This window comes from Macaca thibetana, chromosome 1, assembly GCF_024542745.1.
Source record: "Macaca thibetana thibetana isolate TM-01 chromosome 1, ASM2454274v1, whole genome shotgun sequence".
In the NCBI taxonomy this organism is placed as follows: Eukaryota; Metazoa; Chordata; class Mammalia; order Primates; family Cercopithecidae; genus Macaca; species Macaca thibetana.
In genome coordinates this window covers 47,895,193-47,913,941 of record NC_065578.1, presented here as the reverse complement: position 1 = coordinate 47,913,941, position 18,749 = coordinate 47,895,193, and the positions used below count along the sequence as shown (strand labels likewise).

Genomic DNA, 18,749 nt, shown 5'->3' with positions numbered 1-18,749 from the left:
AGTACACACAGAATAACATCTCTGTAGTGTAGCTGGGGAATCAAATTTCCCCTTGGGAATGTCAAAAGAAAGACTAGTCTCCTGAGATACAGAAGGTTCCAATTCCAGCTCAGAGTCTTGCTAGCCTGGCAGCCCCAGGGCAACGTGCTGAGCCTCACAATACAATTCTCACAGGGCCTGGTGAGACTTGGATCCCGACGTATGTAAAGTGCCTGGTGTACAGTAACTGCTCAAAACGGTTCCTCTTCAGCCACCTCTTACCTGACTGTTGTACTGTAACCCATTGGAATCATCATCAATTTCATAACAATTATTCTTAGTTATTAATACATAACAACCTCCTCCGCTCCCAAATTTAGTGGCTTAAAATGACAATTGTCTTGTATTTCCAGAGAATCTGCAATCTGACCACCCATTTCTACTCTATGATGACTGGGCCTTCAGCTGGCATGACTCCAACAGCTCATTTTAAGGGTGGAAAACAGATTGAGAGAGGGCACAGGAAAGGGGCCCACAGGAACTGCATAGCAAGTTAAGGACCAGATCTTTTCTGAACACCTCCACTGTGCCAGGTCCTGGGAGGGGAAACACAGCTGTAAGGCTTTGAGTTGTTGAGACCCCTCAGGTGACAATAAAACCATTGGAAGGGTTGAATTTATGTTCCTCGACAAGTGGTTGTGTTGGCTCCCTGGGTGACATCAGGCTTCGGAGTCCTGTGAATCCGGCCTTTACCGACTTTTATCTTGGCTCCCTCATCCACGAGACAGGGATTCTTATGTCTCTTGCAGGGCCGATGAAGGCCATGCCTCGCAGCTAGCTGATGCTCAACCAATGGCGTCTACTAAAAGAAGGATTCATTCCCTCTCTGCCTCTTAGCATCCCAGTGGCTGCCCAATGCGCCTGCATTGCCAGGACAGCAGGAGAGGGCTCTTATTGTGACTAGCAGGCAGGCTGAACTCTCGCCTTTCCTGTGGAAAAATCCATTACGAAGAAGTCATTTGTCAAAGCCAACTGTTTAGCTACTTTAATTTACATATTTATCAAGTTTGATTAGAATGTATTGTCTTAGACTTTCATCCCAGCTTTCACCTCTCCATGCCCTCCTTTCCTAGGGAAACTGTTTTTGTTGTCCTTGTTGCGAAAGGGCACTTCGTAATTCAATTTGCATTTGCTAATAAGCCTGAAACTAAACCTGGTGAGGAATTTCTGGAGTCTGCCAATGGTGGATTCAAAAGTCAGAGCACACCCTGGGGAAAGCCTGGGCACTCAATTCTAGCTGGATATACTCATTCAACCAAAGGACAACAAATACCATTTCACAAGTGTTTACTGAGAACATCATGTGTGCCAGGCACTGAGAATACAAATTGTGAAAGAGGCAAAGTTGTGGCTTTCCTGTTGCTTACTGTCTAGTGACCTCACTTTCTGCATGTGTAAGATCAGGCATTTGGACCAAGTCACCTCTCAGTGTCTGTAAGTGCCCTTTTGAACACTTACTATGCATCAGGCCATGTACATAGACCTGAAGCATTGTCTCATTTAATTCTTACAAGATCCTTATGAGTTTGATATATTATTATCCTCATTTTGCAGATGAGGAAATGAAAGACCCCAGAACTCAAAGTCACATAAGTACCTGTGGCAGGACTTGGATTTAATGCTTCTTCTGTCTGATTCTAGAATTCAAATTTATAACCACAAGTGCTGATATTTCTCCTCCACTGGCCAGTTTCTCCTCCTACAGAATAAAGTATTCTTGTAGGAGAGCAGTTGAGCTCCTGGATGGCAGGGACAGTGTCTGATTTCTCAGGGACCAGCCCAAAGTTTGGCATGTGGTCAGTGTAAGAAAATATGAACTGAATTTAACAAAAAAGAAAGTCCATTATCCTCAGCCTTCTTGTCTGAAACCTCAGATCTTGAGCCTCTGCTCTGTTCTCAGCAACCTTGGCTGGCATAACAGATGCTGTGTGCACTGCTCACATCTTCGGGACTGAGTCCTCAGTTCCCAGGAGCATTGGTAGCTGAGAGCTGAGTTCCTCCCTGGGACTTGCACTCCGCCTTGACTGGGGTTACACCTTCCCTGCAGGCAGGCCATATCCAGTATCCTTTTGATTCAGGACACAGAGCCATCCCCCTTGCCTCCTCAAACAATCAGGCAGGGCTCTCCTGGCCCAGAGCTCCTCATGGAATTGTTGAAAGGCCCTGCTGAGACTGTCCCCACTCTGTTTCATTTGTACCTCTCACAAGCCTTTCCAAGAGCAATCCCAGTAAATCTCCTGTATGGGAATCTCAGAGCCTCTGAGTCTATTTCCTAGGAACCCTAACTTCAGCAGGTATTCTGAGCAGGTGGCTCTGGCTCTGCCTTTCTGGAGTTGTTTGTAGGGTGCTGGGATCAAGATAGACAGGGGCAGGGAGCCTGTCTGAGGAAGGAGCCTGCCCCTACGTATCTATCCTGCCATCAGCCTGCCCCGGAAGGCTACCTACCTGCTCCCAGGCCTAGGTGCTAGCCCTATGGCGAGGAAGGGGGCTTTAGAAACTGCTGGAGCCCACAGAGCAGCTTGTCTGGGGAGAAAAACTCTGCTGCTCCTGTGACCATCAAGGTGACAATGCCTTAGTTGGCCCAAGCCGCCTGTATCTCAGATCTATATCTCATCACTTTCCAGCTTTTCTTCACTTCTTTGGCAGGAATCCACTGGCTACTTTCCAGGTGCCAGCCTGCATGGACATTGCCCCAGGCAGCCCAGTGTAGTGAGAGGAGGCTGCTACCTGCCTGGACTACTCTCTAGCTGTGTGGCCAGGGGCAAGTCCCTCGTTCTTTCTGGTCCTCTGCCCTTCTTCTTCACAGTGAGGATGTTTTACTTGGTGATCTCACAGGCTGTGCAGTTCTGATGGCCTCTGTGAGTCTCCTGTAAGTCAGAGGCATCCTTACTGCTTTGTAAAGACAAAAGAGGTTGGGCGCGGTGTCTCACGCCTGTAATCCCAGCACTCTGGGAGGCCAACGCGGGCAGATCATGAAGTCAGGAGATCGAGACCATCCTGGCTAACACAGTGAAACACCATCTCTACTAAAAAGTACAAAAAGTTAGCCGGGCGTAGTGGTGGGCGCCCGTAGTCCTAGCTACTCTGGAGACTGAGGCAGGAGAATGGCATGAACCTGGGAGGCAGAGCTTGCAGTGAGCCGAGATCACGCCACTGCACTCCAGCCTGGAGACTCCGTCTCAAAAAAAAAAAAAAAAAAAAGAAGAAGACAAAAGAGCAGTTTAATATATCCAAGACATATTAAGACATCCATTTGTGAAGACGTGGAGGTACACCAGAAAGGCTTCTGTCCCTGATGCCTGACATTCCAGAATCTATGCTTCATTTCTTTTCAGGAGTATTTCTTTGTCATGTACATACTCTTTTCAAAGGTAATTCCTGTTCTCTTCTTCCAGCTCATCAAGGGCAGAACATTTGATCCCTAACCCTAAAGCATAATGAGTCTACTACTTAGATATGAGATTTTAGGCCATGGGAGATCTGAGCCTAGGAGAGGGAATGGGGGTGTGGAGGATGCTAAGGAGTCGGGAACTGAAAATAAACTTTGCCAACACTACTATTTTCTCAGGATGGCCCAGAGGCTCAGAAGTGCAGAGCAGATGCTGGGCATCAGGCAGAAGAGATCTGAGTTGTGGCTTTTGATCCTGCCTGACCAAGGCAGCAAATGACTTATGATGAGATGAGGGGTCCAGACAGTGAACTGTGAGTTCACAGGAGGGTGAGGACACAGTGGTCTGGAAATATCTGGAGAGGCTTTTGGGAGGAGTTAGGGAAATATATATAAAGTCTGGGAAACTGAAGGTTTGCTTGGAGAGTTAATGACAAGGCCAGTTTGAATCAAGTATAATATTCTTGTAGGACAGCGGTTCTTGACTGGGGGCTACTTTGCCTCTGAGGAGACATGGGACACTTGGTAACATCTGAAGATGTTTTTCATTGTCATAACTGGAGGGAGAGGTGTTACTGGCATGTAGAGGGTAGAGGAAAGGGATGCTGCTGGGCATCCTACAATGCACAGCTCAGCACCCCCACAACCAAGAGCTCTCCAGCTCAACATACCTGTAGGGCTGATGCCGAGGAACCCCATTCCATGGCTTGTCACTCAATAAATGACACCTGCTATTATCGGTGAAGCCATGGGCAGGGATATAAAGTTTCTTGCTTATTGTTTGTCTTCTGAGCTAGAGATTATTATTCTCGTTTTATAAGTGAGGAAACTGAGGCTCAAGATGGATAAATAATGGGCCCAAGTTCTCACAGTCAATACTCTATGGAACCTGGTTATGAGACCCAGTCCATCTACCCAGGGAAGTCAGCTGATTTTTTATTTGACTCCCTCAGGGTACAGAAGAAACACAGGGAACACGTCCTCCCCAGTGTCCCTCATCTAGCCCTTTCCTCTTGTTGGATCCCCCATCAGTCAATGAGGCAGAGCTAACCCTGAATGTCTGGAATTTCATCAAGTCACATCTCTACCCAAATGCATTTAGTACTTCTCCACTGCTTCCAGGAAGGCTCTATTGATGTCTCCTAAACCTATATATTCTCATAAAATTATAGTCAATAAATTTCGGTACTATGGCCATGTTCTTACTATAATTCACAGCATCCATTCCCTCTTTATTGTCTATCTCAGCAACAGAGTGATATCCTCACATTGCCAATAAAATCAGATAAAACACAGCAACATTAACACCAAGGTTGGCCCAGTCCAAGTCCTGGATGAACATTAGTTTCCTCCTTTCCTTCTTAGAGGAGGTGCATCTGAACCAAGTCTTCAAGGCTGAGTAGGAGTAAGCCAGACGGCCAAGATGGGGGCTGGCATCCTAGGAAGAGAAAAGAACATGTGCCCAGTGTGGAGGTGTGGGAGAACATGTCATGTCTTGGGAACCAAGGAGTGTTAGCTGAGGCTGGGGCCTGTGGAAGGGGCTGGAGAGATAAGCAGCCACCAGCTACCAGAGACAGGGATGGTCTAGGCTGAGGGGGCTGCACTTGCTCTGCAGACAATAGAGAGCTGCTGAAGGGTTTTACGCAGAGGAAGTGGTATGCTGCTATTTGCATTTTAGAAAGACCATTTTGGTGTCCAGGCAGACGGTGGACTGGAAAGGGTGGTGCTGGCACAGGGAGACCAGTGCCAGGGCTGTTCCAGTCCTGAGCAAGCCCTCCGAGTAATACCAGCCAACTGTGCTGTTGTTGCCACTGCGATGTCTTGTTTCTCCAGCTTAAGAGTACTATGAACCTTGTTTGGGCCTTGGAGTATTGGAGAAAAGACTGAAACTTGTCTGTTTAGAAACCCATAGTAGGGGATTTTCTTAACTTTATCGTGCCTTCAGGAATCAAGTCAAGGAAATGAAAAAGACTCAGGTGTCAACAACAACAACAACAAATCCTTCACCCATTGTAGCATTCCGCATTCCCCTCCCAGTAGCATTTCCTTCTTCCTTCACATTAACATCTTAATACCCATGACAAGTCATTGTCTGGAGGGATGTGGAAACAAAACTGACAATATGAACTTCTGGGAGATTTTTGTCCTCAGAGACCCATCCTAGGGCTCTTTGGGGCCTCTTGGCATCTACCTCTACCAGCCACAGATCCATAGTAACTGGCCAAATAGATTGAGATTCTCCACATCTTGGCACCAAGATTATGGCTTTGGTCTTCACTGAAAGTCAGCTTCAATAGATAAGATGCAAAGTTACTTAAGTTCTACATAGCAACTAGGATAAATATAGTTATCTTCAGGGAGATGTCTATTATCTATTGCTGCCTAACAAGTTACTCTAGAATTGAGCATCTTGAGACAGCAAATATTTATTATGTCTCCATTTCTGGGGGTTAGGAATGTGGAAACAGCTTAGCTGGGTGGTTCTGGCATAGGTCTTTTGTGAAGTTGCAGTAGGCTGTCAGCCAGTGCTATAGTCATCTGACACTGCGGGATCCTCTTCCAAATGCACTCACATGGCTTTGGCAGACCACAGGTCCTCTTGGCTGCTATCTGGGTACTTTAGTACCTCACCATGTGGGCTTCTCCATAGGCTATCTGAGTGCCTTTATGGCATGGCAGTTGGCTTCCCCAAGGGTGAGCCATTCCAGAAAGAGATATCACACCCAAGATGGAAGCCACAGTCTTTTTATACCTTAATCTCAGAAGTGGCACGCCATCACTTCTATCGTATTTCATTTGTTAGAAGGAAGTCTCTAAATCCAGCCCACACTGAAGGAGAGAGGAGTACATCTCCACTTCTTGAAAGGAGGAAATGAACAAAGAATTTGTGGATGTATTTTTAAAAACCCTATAGGGTGGTTTTAATCTCCAAAGGTCAATATGACACAATAGTTAAGAGCACAAATTTGAGAATCATAAAGACCTACATTTAATTCTGGCTCCCACATTTGCTACTTATGCAAGTTTAGGCAAGTCATTTAACCTTTCTGTATCTCAATTTTCTAATCTATAAGAGTCTAGTCTAAGAATAGCAGATGTTTCATTGGGTTGCTTTGAGAATTAAATAAGATCATGCATGTAAATTGCCTGGCAAAGAATAAGTACTACATAAATATTACTTAATTGCTATTTCAATGGGATGATATTGTCCTCCTTTCTAGAAGACAGTATAATATAGAGGTTAAGAACACAGTTTCTGGAGTCAGGCTATCTGGTTTGGGACTTTGGCTCTGCCACATTAGCTGTAAGAACTAGGGCAAGTCACTTAACTCTCTTGCCCTTGGTTTTCTGTAAAATGAAAATAGTAATAGCTAGTGCCTGGCCATCTAATAGGTATTCAATAAATATGTGATGATTAAGGAAATAGCAGATGATAGAGTGTTGTAATGACAAAGGAGTGTTTGTATATGTGTGTGTGCACATGCATGTTAAGGATGCCATACAAAGCACATGTTACTTCAAACACCTGCTGTTTAACTGGGGAGCCAAGGGGAGCTGCCCCAGTGTTTTTTGAGTGTGCCTTTGTACCCTTGAGCATGTTAGCCTACATGAGCTCTTTAGCTGTTCCATCTCTTATGAGTTGTTCTTGGTATCATTGTTTGCATTCTGTTCCACCCTGGCTTTGTTCAAGCATACTTTCTTCTTCATCTGTGCCGCCTCCACCAAGAATACGTTTAATTGGCTTTGCACAGAGTCTGGAGATTTGGTGACAGGAAGGGGTGGGGTAGTCATCACCTCAGAGCTGCTACATTACCTTAAATTGATTTTGCAAATGAAAGCTAAAAGCTAAGCAAAGGCGACCCATCCATTTTGCCTGAAGATGATTATAATGCTCTTTTACGGCCTTCTAAATGACAAAGCAATTTGTTACCTGCCTACATCAACATTTGCTTATATTAGCACCCGAGATGCTTGATTTTTATTAGCCCCATGTTATCATTTTATGAAGACGCAAGGGCTCAGTAAAATTAGTGTGCAAATAGAATGCCCATTTTGCATTTCCCTGTGGTCAGCAGAAATGTTGAATGCAATTGACTTGATACTGGGTCAGGGGAGACATCCATAAAGTTAGCCTTCACCAAGGGCCTCCCTAGTGCCATTTATCATTTCTGGACTGCTGGGATAGATGGGGTCAGTGTTAGACAGTGTTTTTTAAAAGGGCTTGGTGATTTTTTTTTAAGTGAAAAAGCGATATAAATACTAAGACAGCAGCTCAATTTCCATCATAATAAGATAAAATCAAGCTCTCTTGTGTAAATTGTAGATGGAAATGCAGTAGAAGGGGGATCTTATATTGTTATTAGTGGATCCAGAATGAAACAGGGTAGTGAAAGGGCCACTGGCTGGGTGCTGGGACTTAACTCTACCACTGCTAGCTGAATGACCTTCAGCATGTCCCTTCCTTCTGTGAGCCTCATTTCCTCACCCATAACGTAGAATTAATACTGTCCACCTCACAGAGGCATGATAAAGATTAAATAACATAATATGAGCCTATATTTCTTTATAAACCATCATCTACACAAGTATTTTTGTTTATTAATTCAATAGTCAGTCCTTGAGCACCTACTCCCTGCAGGGTCCTGGGAAAGACATTAGCCATACACCCATGGAAGTCGCAGTTTTTTCCTTGAGGAGCTTATATTCAGTCCAGGGAATGTTTAGGTGTCGAATTCCTCTTTAAATAATAAACTTCTTCAGGGCAGGTGAGCCTTCTCTCTCTCCCTTTGTTCCTAAAGGTGCCTAGCACAGAGCTGAGCAGAGTGAGTTCTCAAGACTATATTTTGGTTCCATGATATTTCTTGCTGCATTTCAGGGGAAGCAGTGACTCCACCCATACTGATCATCCCAATGGACAAGCAAGTCCCAAGCCTTTAGAACCAGATTTGATAGGGTTAATATTTTTAGTTTCATCTCTGACATTGGTTCATTGACTGTTGGGATAAAGAACCATGTTCAAAATAGCATGTCTCCAGCATTTCAGAAGGAGAAAGCCTATTAATTATTTCTATTCTCTCCCTCCAGATTGTCCTCAAACATTGATAAAATCCTTCAGTTCAACCTCTCTCAATGTTCCTTTCTAAGTTTCCTTCAGGTAATTGTTGTGTTCTGTATCAATCAGCCCTTCTTCCGCCCACTGCTGAGTATCCTTCCCTAGACGTTTCTTACTGGGAATGCCACCCTTGGCTGTTGCTTTTGTCTGATGATATCTTTGCACAATAGTTCAATTTTATTATACAAATTAGACTTCTGTAGAGACAGAAAGAGCTTGAGTTCTGATTTGGAGCCACATTTTCCTACTTTTCTGCATGTCTAATAATTTTTTATTGGATGCTGGATATTGCAAATTACACATTGCTTTAACTGTCTGGATTTTGTTGTCTTCCTTGAAAGAGAGTTGGACTTTGAACAGCAAGAATTTAAGTTTCTTTTGTTCAGTTTGATCCTTCCGAGACTTGTTTTAAAGCTTTGTGAATGTGGTGGTCTAGAATAGTTTATCCCTACCACTAAGACATTGCCTATCTGAATTCTCATTCTCCTTAGATGATCAGTGAGGACTTCCTCTTTAGCTGTAGGAATTCAAACGATTCTTAGCCCTGTGTGACCCCTAAGGACTGTGCAGTTCACAGCTCCCTGGTCATTTTTTCCTGACATTGTGGAGAGTCACCCTATGTATGCACATCTTAGAATCCAACAAAGAATCAAGAGGACTCCTTTACAAATTTCTGGAACTCTTTTTCTGCAGAGCTTCCTCATCTCTGGTGCTCCCAGAGTTTCCCAGCTACTACCTGTTGAACTTGAATCTCAGTGAGGCTTCTATGCTTTGCTCAGGAATAGCTCCCTGCTCTTTAGTCTAGAAGGGATCATCAGGCAAAAAGTCAGGGCAATTGTAGGGCATATCTCATTTATTTTCCTTCTCTCATTGATTATCTTGCATTGGCCTTGTTCAATGTCTGAAAATACTTGTGATGAATATTTTGTCCAATTTTCTAGTTGTTTAAGATAAAAGGGAAATGAAGGCCAGACAAGGGATTTGGCTCTAATCTCAGCTCCTACCACCACTTTTCAGCTGTGTGACCTTGAATAAGTTATATAACCTCCATGAGCCTCAGTTTCTGCCTCTATTAAAAAAACACATTAACAGTGTGTTCCTGTAAGGATTATATATGTATATAATGTGCCAACACAAAAGGAGCTAATTAAACGGCAGATGCTACTATTACTAATATATAAATAGCCACCTTCTCTACTCCATCATTTGCTGAATGTTTACTGTGTACTATGCAATGTGTAAGCCTGTTTAATCATCACAACAATCCTATTAAAATCCTTGTTTATAATCTATAAACAAGGATATATTGTCATCCTTGTTTGTAGATTAGAAAATGGAAACTTAGAAAGGATACACAAGTTGCCTAAGGTCACAGTCAATGGATTTGGGATTCAACTTCACTCATGTGGCTTCCTTGGATGATTGTAAATAGTACATATTAATATAATATGATCAGTTGCACCAAAGAAAGGGAATGCAGTCTTTTAATATTGGGTAGGGACATAATTAAATTAGTCAGCAATGGCTGGACTTAATGATTCTAACCCAATGATTTAAGAGATAAATGTTAAGCATCCAGCCCATTCCCTCTGGGGTTCCCTGCCACACACCAACCACTAGACTCAGCTTTCCTTGCCCTCATTAGCAACCATCTTTCATTTTATCTTACAGACAATCTCCGGGAAGGGGCAGAGCAGAAGGTGGTATTCATCACAGGTCGAGTCCACCCAGGGGAAACACCCTCATCATTCGTGTGCCAAGGTGAGTGGCAGGATCTCATAGGTGTCCTATGCCTATACCTACATCCAACTGGGACACTGTGATGATCTCTGGGACAGTGTGACCACATGCAGAACCATTTTAAGATTAAATGGAAATTTAATGCATTTCTTTAAAGAGGTTGTACCTGATTTCCATTAGGTTGTATTTCAATAAATGTTTATTGACTAGATGTATGTATGAATTAATTAATTAATTAATTAATAGATGGATGGATGGATAAATGAACAGGGAGGGCTGAATGAAGTTATCTTGTGAAGTTATCTTATATGTGCTGTGGTGAGGAAGAGCCATACAGAATCATCTACACTCCCTAGCTTTACTTGTCTCCAGTGGTTTACAACAGCAAGAAATCTGGCCCTAGACCAATGTGTATGTTGGCAGAAGGGCTGTGAAATGGGAGGTAATGACTGAGAACTATCTCTTCACTCATTCATTCAATCATTCACTTAAACAACTTTTGAAATACCTGCCAAGAGTAAGCACACTTGGCATCAGACAACCAGAGGCAAGTAAGTCATAGTTTTTATTCTCAAGTGTTCCTCTTTATAATTGCACTCTTATTATTAAATATTTCATTCATACTATATTTAATTAGTCAGCTATAGTCAGCAATATATATGTATATTGTTGGGCAAGCTGAAGTTTAGAGAAGTTAAGTAATTTATCTCATTTTAATCTCAAAGTGACCATGAGGTCAAAGAGATATGAAACGCCTGTGGAGGTTCTATAACTCAAGGGAGGTGGCACACTGCAGTGGAAGCCTCTGAGGATTTGAAATCAGGCAATCTTGAGGTCAGGTATTGGCTGTGCCACTTTCCAGCACTGTGACTTCAGTTTCCTCAAATGTAAAACAATACTACCCAGGCAGGTTGTTATGAAGCTGGCATGAGATGAACGTAAACAGCATACCCAGTCCTGTGCCTGGCACACAGCAGGCACTCAGCAGATGTTACCTCCTTCCCCGTGGGAATCTGAGAAGATGAAGCAGGTAATCTGCTTAGTAAACTATCAAGCACTGTGCAAATAAATATGGGCTTTATTTTCCCAGTTCGTATTCTTACAATGCTTTAGTTAGGCACGATTGCCTTCCTATTTTTTTCAGATGAGGAAACGGAGTTTCAGGGAGGCAGTGACTTGCCCAAAGCCAAGCAGCTTGTAAGATGCATGGCTGAGGCTCCAGTCGCTACAGCCGACTCCTTAGCATTCTCACTTTGGCCTTCCTCCTCCCCAGCATTGTCCTTGCAGTAACCCTTGAGGTCCCTCCTGGGTTTACCAACCCCTTTACTTGCAGCCATCTGTCAGTTACTAAACTTGGCAGCAGATCTCTTCCCCCAGCTGATTGGATGTAACTGCTTTGTCCTTGTTTGTAAAAAGACAGTAGACTTACCATCAATATGTTCATCTCTAGGAGCCCAGACCCCGTGCTCACCTCTCCTGTGGGCAGTAGACAGAGAGCAGGGTCGCCATCCCATTTCACAGATAAGGACTGAGGCACGGAGGAATTGAATGGATCTCAGGTGCTCTCTGATGACCCTGTTTACTAAAAGGGAATCTTTGGGTGGTGCTGAGTTAATACACTCAATGGCGTTCTGTAGGTTTTCAATAAATGTCTATTCCTTGACAGAGTCTTTCAATGCCTACCTGCTGGCTTCTCAAAATAAACTCCAACTCCCTCGCATGATATTCCCAGCCCTCTGACATCTGGCTCTCACCTGGTTCTCTGGCCTCAGCCTCATACACTCAGCTCCACACAGCTGAAACCTTGAGTGAGCAGTCTTCTCTTGACCAGTGCACCTTTACACCTGCTGCTCCCTCTGCCTAGCAGGCCCTACACCTGCTCCTTGCCACCTGGCAAGCCCCGTCCATCTCACAGGGTTCATTTTAAGTGCCCCCACTGTGGGCTCCCCTGGTCCACTCCCTCTTGCCACCTGCGTTGTGCCTGCATTGTGGATCTAAAGACGGCCATCATCTTTATTGATAATGGTCATCTCTATTGCCCTGATTTATTATCGTATACTTGACTTATATTTGTTTTTCCCCCTTTAAACCACAAGCTGTATAACGTCTAGGACTGGTCTCCAACTGTCATTTTCCACATCTGTCAAATGAGGTTATCTTGTTCATCTTATGGGGCTGTTGTGTGGAACAAGTGCTGTGTTGAACTCACAAAGAGCAGCCTCAAGGTTACACAGTCATTAAATAGTGGAGTGGGGCTTTTAACCTAGGTCTAGCTAACTCCCAAGGGTGTACATGCTCTCTTGTCCCACTCAGGGATGGGAACTACTAGAAGGTGAAGTCTTGTACCTGAAAAAACTCAGAGTTCTGACCACCCCACAACAATTGATGTGCATTTTACAGATCGGGATATGGAGCCTCAGGGAAGTACAATGGCTTACCCAAAGTCACATGACTAATTCACCATAAGTGTGGTTCTGGAGTCCATCTCCCCAGTCCTGTTTCTCATCTTTCCCTGCCTCTGTATCTGCCCCATGAGACACACAATTCATACTTCCTTGAGGCAATGTAAGAGGCATCATTACCCCACTTTACTAATGCAGGACTGAGGCATGGTCTTTCCTGAGGGTGTCTCAGCTACATGTAGACAGCCCGATCACAGCCCCACAGGGCACAGCTGGGGGTTTCTTCCTCAGTCATAGCCCTAAACTTGTCCATCATCCCTCAGCCCCCATCAGCCCACCTTCTTCTGGGGATAGCAGGCAGGTCCAAGGTGTGGACAGATGCTGAGATACCTTCAGTTCTGTTAACTCTTCCACATTAACTGGCTCAGTGACCTTGAGCAGGGAAAAGGCATGTGAGGCCAGTTGTGACAATCTGGCTGGGACCACGATTCTTGCCGCCGAGCTGCTGATGCATGTGCTGCTGGGAGTAGAGTGAAGTCCTGTCGCCACATAGCTCTAGAAGGGGTGGCAGTAAGGGTGGCAGGGCTCGGATTCCTCAAGACTCTGCTTGTTGGTGGGATGCTTACTCTGCTACCCCAAACGCTGCTCATGACCTCTGTGAGGCCAAACTATCCTGTCCTCCAGTGACCATGGGAGAGGTCAGAGGAGCTCCTGTGTGCCCTGTGGCCAGTCATGTGAGAGCGCCATCCCTCAAGCTGCTACACTGCTAAGCATGAATCGCAGCTCCTCCCCTTACTACAGTGTAACCTTGGGAAAACCAGAAAATCTCCTAATGCCTCAGTTCTTTTATCTCAAAAGGGAAATAATAATAGAAATCCTGCCTCACAGGGTTGTTGTGAAGACTGACACAGTTCATATCCATCGAGCATTTAGGATGGTGTCTGGAATAGAGAAAGCACTAAATAAGTTCCAGTAGTAGGGGAGGAGCTAGCACTAATGGAGCGCGTGGCCGGTGCCAGGGCCTCCGTGAGGCACTTTGTACGTGGTTCCTCTAATCCTTCTCTGAACCAAACCCAGGTGTGGGCCTCCCAGACTGTGGGCCTCAGCTCTTCCTCGTCACCTTCCTGAGAGTGCCACTAGCTGAGCTCTGCTCACCTGGAGGGTCACCTTGCAAGCCAGGAGCTTGGCCTGAACCAGACCTAGACCTTGTTGACCTTGTTTCTGACTCCTGGTCAAGTGTATGCTCTTTCACTGACTCTTCCTGGGACTTTGGGGCCAACTTTCATTGAAAATTTCCATCTGCAAAGTACTTTGTCCTCTCCAGACCCTTTATCGTTGAATTAATGAAACCAGCACTTATGAAATGCTACTGTGGGGAGCCACGCCACGCTCTGGAGGGCAGCAGGGGAAGTGGGCACAGCTGTGGCTTTGGAGTTTGATGGGCCTGAGTTTGAGCCTACCAATTCTATCTAGCTAGGGGACTTTTCTAAGTCCTTGCCTCTCATAGCCCCTATTTCCTGACCTGCAAAATGGGGACAGCAATGTCTTTCTCAAGGGGCTGCTTGAGAGAGTTTCATGAGATCGTGTAGGTCAATGGTGGGTCAGCACCAGGCACAGATAGGTGCCTGACCAGTACCCACACACCCCTCTTCACCTTCGCTCTTCCACAGAAATTCCACCAGGTCACTAGGCAGCTCTCAGCTCTTATTTTCAGAACAGTCCAGGGATTCACTGGATGTCACCTGGTAAGTTGGTGGTGGAGTGGGGACTAGATCCAGATCGCCTGCCTCCCAGCCTGAGCCCTGCTGCTACATGCCAAGGTGCCCATCAGGGCCTAGACTATGGAGACAAAGAGCTGGCCCTCTCCCAGGAAGTTCACTCCTCAGGGTTATTTTGTGGGAGTAAGAGGAGGAAGGAGGATTGTGCACACAACACACACACACACACACACGCACACACCATGCTCTCATAACTACCAATATCTCCAGACACCGGGACCAAGCACAGCTTCGTACTTCCTGTAAATGAGGTAATGACCTTTGCTCCTCCCCCATTCTGCTTTCCTCCCACCTCTCTTCTTCACCTGTTCTTCCTCTTCTCCTCAATATCCCAAACAGCTTCCCACTATAGGTGTGGTGCTAGATCCACTAAGGGTTTGTGACGGGGCCTTTCACTTTTCTAGGCTTCTGTCTCTTCATCTGTGAAATGGGCAGAGTTGGGAGCAGGAGGGTGAGGACTTATACTCTGTGAACTTTAGGGTCATCAGGGGCAGACTCCCTGTGAGTCCATAATTCGAGGCCCTTGGACTCAGCTGAGGGCAGACAGGGGTCCTGTGCCAGGTCAAGGGAGGGCCTAGAGTGGCTGCTGTTGTGCAAATCACACACTGGGCCAAGCAGAGACCTCAAACTGTCTTGCTTCAAACCTTGGCTCTTCCCACTACAGTATGCTGCCTCTGAACAGATAACAGAAACAATAAATTTTGCACAGAATTCTCTAGAGAGAAAATCATGCAGGCATATGCAAATTATTCCACAAATCACATGCAAATAGACTCCTTGCTCTTTGCATCTTGTCTTCATGGACAGAGCACTGCTCTGAAGCCGGCAGAACTGGGTCTGAATCCCAACTAGGTTCCTGTGAGGCACTCAGCAAGTGATGCCACACCCTGATTTTCTTTCCCAGTCTGTGAAATGGAGCCAATAGAATTACAAGTCAGTCTGGCTAATGAATGTACAGTAGTTAGTCATGGGTCGATCTTTATTCACTCACTTCATACATAGGTCTTGAGTACTTTCTCTGTGCCAGGCACTGAGCTGGGCACTAAAAATACAGTGGCAAAGAAAGGAGACCTGTTTCTGCTGTCTTGGAGCTCATGGCCTGGAGGGAAGACAGACTTAAACCACAGTCTAAGTTGAAGTAAGCCTCAATCCCGAAAGAGAAGTGCAGGAAATGTAACTTTCTTCTTTTTCTATAACTGAATTCAGTTTCTATTTTGAGGCCCCTTCCTGCCAGGGGCCAGAAACTTAAACTCATTTATGTTCCTCAAGATTGGGTGCTTTCAGCAAAGAGTTCTGATGCTCTCAGGGTAGCAGGCAAATCATCATATCATTGGTGGCACCATCTATCCACACTGTTTGCTTTCCACCCACTGCACCTCATGACTCTCTGGGCCTTGGCTGCTGCAGAGCCCCTGCAGGTCACTACCATGTTCCACCCTGGTTCCTGACAGAAAGCTGCTTTACCTCTGCCAGCTCTCTCTGCTATGCCTACACCCCACCTCCACCTCTGTCCTGCCTTCAGGAGGCCCTGCCCTGCAGTATTCCTTGCCTCTAAGCAGCATTCCACGCTGCAGCCAGATGGAGCTCTCCAAAGCCCATATCTGACCCAGGCTGAAAACCTGGCAATAGCTCTATAGTCCCCTTCAGGTTTTTTCAGCTGGAAGAGCAAATCCTTGTTCATCTCTCCATTCCCATGCCTACAGCAAGCCAACAAAGAGCAATGATGAAAACAATGCATGTATACATTTACTGTGTACCACTTTGCTTATATCATCTCATGTAAATCCTCACAAGAACCCAGAAGTAATTCTTATTCTCCCCTTTGTAATTGATGAGGAACCTGGGGAACTGGGACGTTAAGGCCACACAGCAAATGAATGGCAGAGAGAGGCGTCAAACTCAGATGATCCAGTTTCAGAGTCTGTGCTTTTGACCATGAAGCTAAGGCCCTGGAATTGAAAAGCTTTTCGTTACCGACAGACCATCTCTTTTCTTACCCCGGCCTGGATACTTTCCCCTGGCACCCCTTTCTTTTTATTTTATTTTTAAATTTTAGATTCAGGGGATACATTAGCAGGCTTGTTACGTGGGTAAATAGTGTGATGCTGAAGTTTGGATTTCTAATGATCCCATCACCCAAGCAGTGAACATAGTACCTGATAGGTAGCTTTTCAGCCCTTGCCTCTTCCCTCCTGCCCCTCTTTATGAATCCCGGGTTTATGGTTCCCTTGGTGTCCATGTGCACCCCACGTGTAGCTCCCACTTATAAGTGAGAACATGCAGTATTTGGTTTTCTGTTTCTGTGTTAATTCACTTAGGATAATGGCCTCCAGCTGCATCCATGTCGCTGAAAAGGACATGATTTTATTCTTTTTATGGCTGCATCCTGGCACCTCTTTCATCTGGCTCCACTCTACTCATTTTTTAAGTCCCCTTTCCAGGCCTCTTCTGGGGCCCCAGGCCCCTGCTGGGTCCCCACAGCTATGTGCTGTTCCCATCAGAGCCTTTACCAGTCAGTGGGGAGTTGCTTCCTTACTGTGCACCCCTCTGAGGCAGGACCATCTTAGGCATCTTGAAATGCCCAGAATTTGGTGTGCCAATGAATGTTTGTAGAATGAAATGAGTGATGATCAGTTCAACTAATCCCACACAGTCAAAGTTGTATGAATTCCTGGAGCAATCCATCAATAGGCATTTGTAAGCACCTACTATGTGCCCAGCCCTAAACCAAACACTTTAGGAGAAAAAATTAACAATAAATATCAGCCTCAGTTGAGGTTTGGCTAGAGAGGTTCATCCTGGTCTGTGGGAAGTTGGGACAGGGTAGTGATCGCTAACTTCCAGCTTTAATATCAAATCCTCTACCACTTTTCCATCTCTTCTGGCCTCTCTGGCTTCCAACCTTCCTGTCATCCTGCCTTTTCCCCAGCTTCCTGATTAAATCAGCTTGAAGAAGAGGACCTGGCAAACTTGTTTACAGAAGGGACAAAGGCTGATCTCAAGGAGGTTGATGGCGTCTTCCAGCAGGAGGGAGATTATTCTCCTCACCTGACAGATGATGCTTCTACTTTTGGTGGAGAGGAATAAAATAGATGGAATCGTATGATGTCAGTGTGGGATGTATCCTTGAGAATTATTTAGTTCTTTCTCCTAATTTTAAAAATAGGCATAGACCCAGAGGCTTTCTACAGGTCACCCAGTAACTGAGCCAAAACTAGAACCCAGGCTCTGTTTTGATTTGTTGGCTTCTGCCATTCAGTATCCTTGTCTCCAAATTTCATTGTTAGTCAACTTCGCAGACTAGGACTCCTACTTCTAAAACTAATCCTGTTTTTAACTACCCATTGCCTTTCAACCTTTGATCTAAGTGAGTTTATGGAAGCATGCCACAATTTTCAGGTACTGTGTTAGGCAGCTAACACAGGATCTCTAACACAGGTACACAACAGTCTTCCAGATTAGGTATTATTATCCCTATATCAAGAAGAGAAAACTAGTCAGGGAAAGCTAGTCAGTAACTTCTCTAGCTAACACTCAGTTAAGATTTGAACTCAGGTCCCGAGACTTTCTGCTCCCCTGGTCCTTCTGCTTTCTTGGTCCATCCAGTGCTTTTGGCCCTTGGTCAAGGATGGCATTTTCTCTCCACTCTTACATGCCCTCACAGTCTTCCTCATACTCCTCTCCCACCACACACACAAAAAAATAATAATAATAAATAAAAAAGTAAAAGAAAAGAAAGATCTCCTTATTTCCTGATGAATGGGAATGATTTTGAATTGTATCTGACCTCAAGCCAACAGATGAGTCTAAAACCTCCCTTCTCCTTGCCCCACACCCACCCTAGGAGAGGGAGCTCTGGGCAGCTGCAGCCTCTGGTCTGCCTTTGTTTTCTCTCATTCTTTTATTAGCTGCCTAATTGGCAGCCCAATTAATCTGTTCATCTGTGAAGGAGGATGGATCACAATAAGCTACTCCATTTCCAGAAGCCATTCTCTGAGGCAGTGTGGCCAGGCCCTGAGCGCGGGCTGGCTCCTTGATGGAGGGCCACCCCGGGAGCCGGGGTCAATTAGTGGACAGATTAAGCAATTATTAGCCCCTAACAAGGGCGCCTGGCATCATTACCCTGCCTGTTTACTGGCAAACTGCAGCTTTAATATGAGGACCAACAAATAAATTAGGGCATCTGGTCCACTGCCGCGTTAGCCGAGAAGTAAATGATGTCCAACTGGCTTTCGGCTGCCTATGGATTCTCAACCTTGGCCTAATGAAAAGTCTGAGATGTCCCTCAC

General features: G+C 45.2%; 1 protein-coding gene across 6 annotated transcripts in view; it reads left to right on the top strand.

Annotated features, from left to right (window-relative positions):
• Window positions 1–18,749, top strand: part of AGBL4 (AGBL carboxypeptidase 4) — a 1,466,214-nt gene that overhangs the window by 1,312,219 nt on the left and 135,246 nt on the right. For all 6 annotated transcript variants that reach the window (XM_050802234.1, XM_050802256.1, XM_050802226.1 and 3 more), the window contains one exon: window positions 10,212–10,301. In XM_050802234.1, the coding sequence (XP_050658191.1) occupies window positions 10,212–10,301 (90 nt within the window). The remainder of the gene's footprint in view (window positions 1–10,211; window positions 10,302–18,749) is intronic.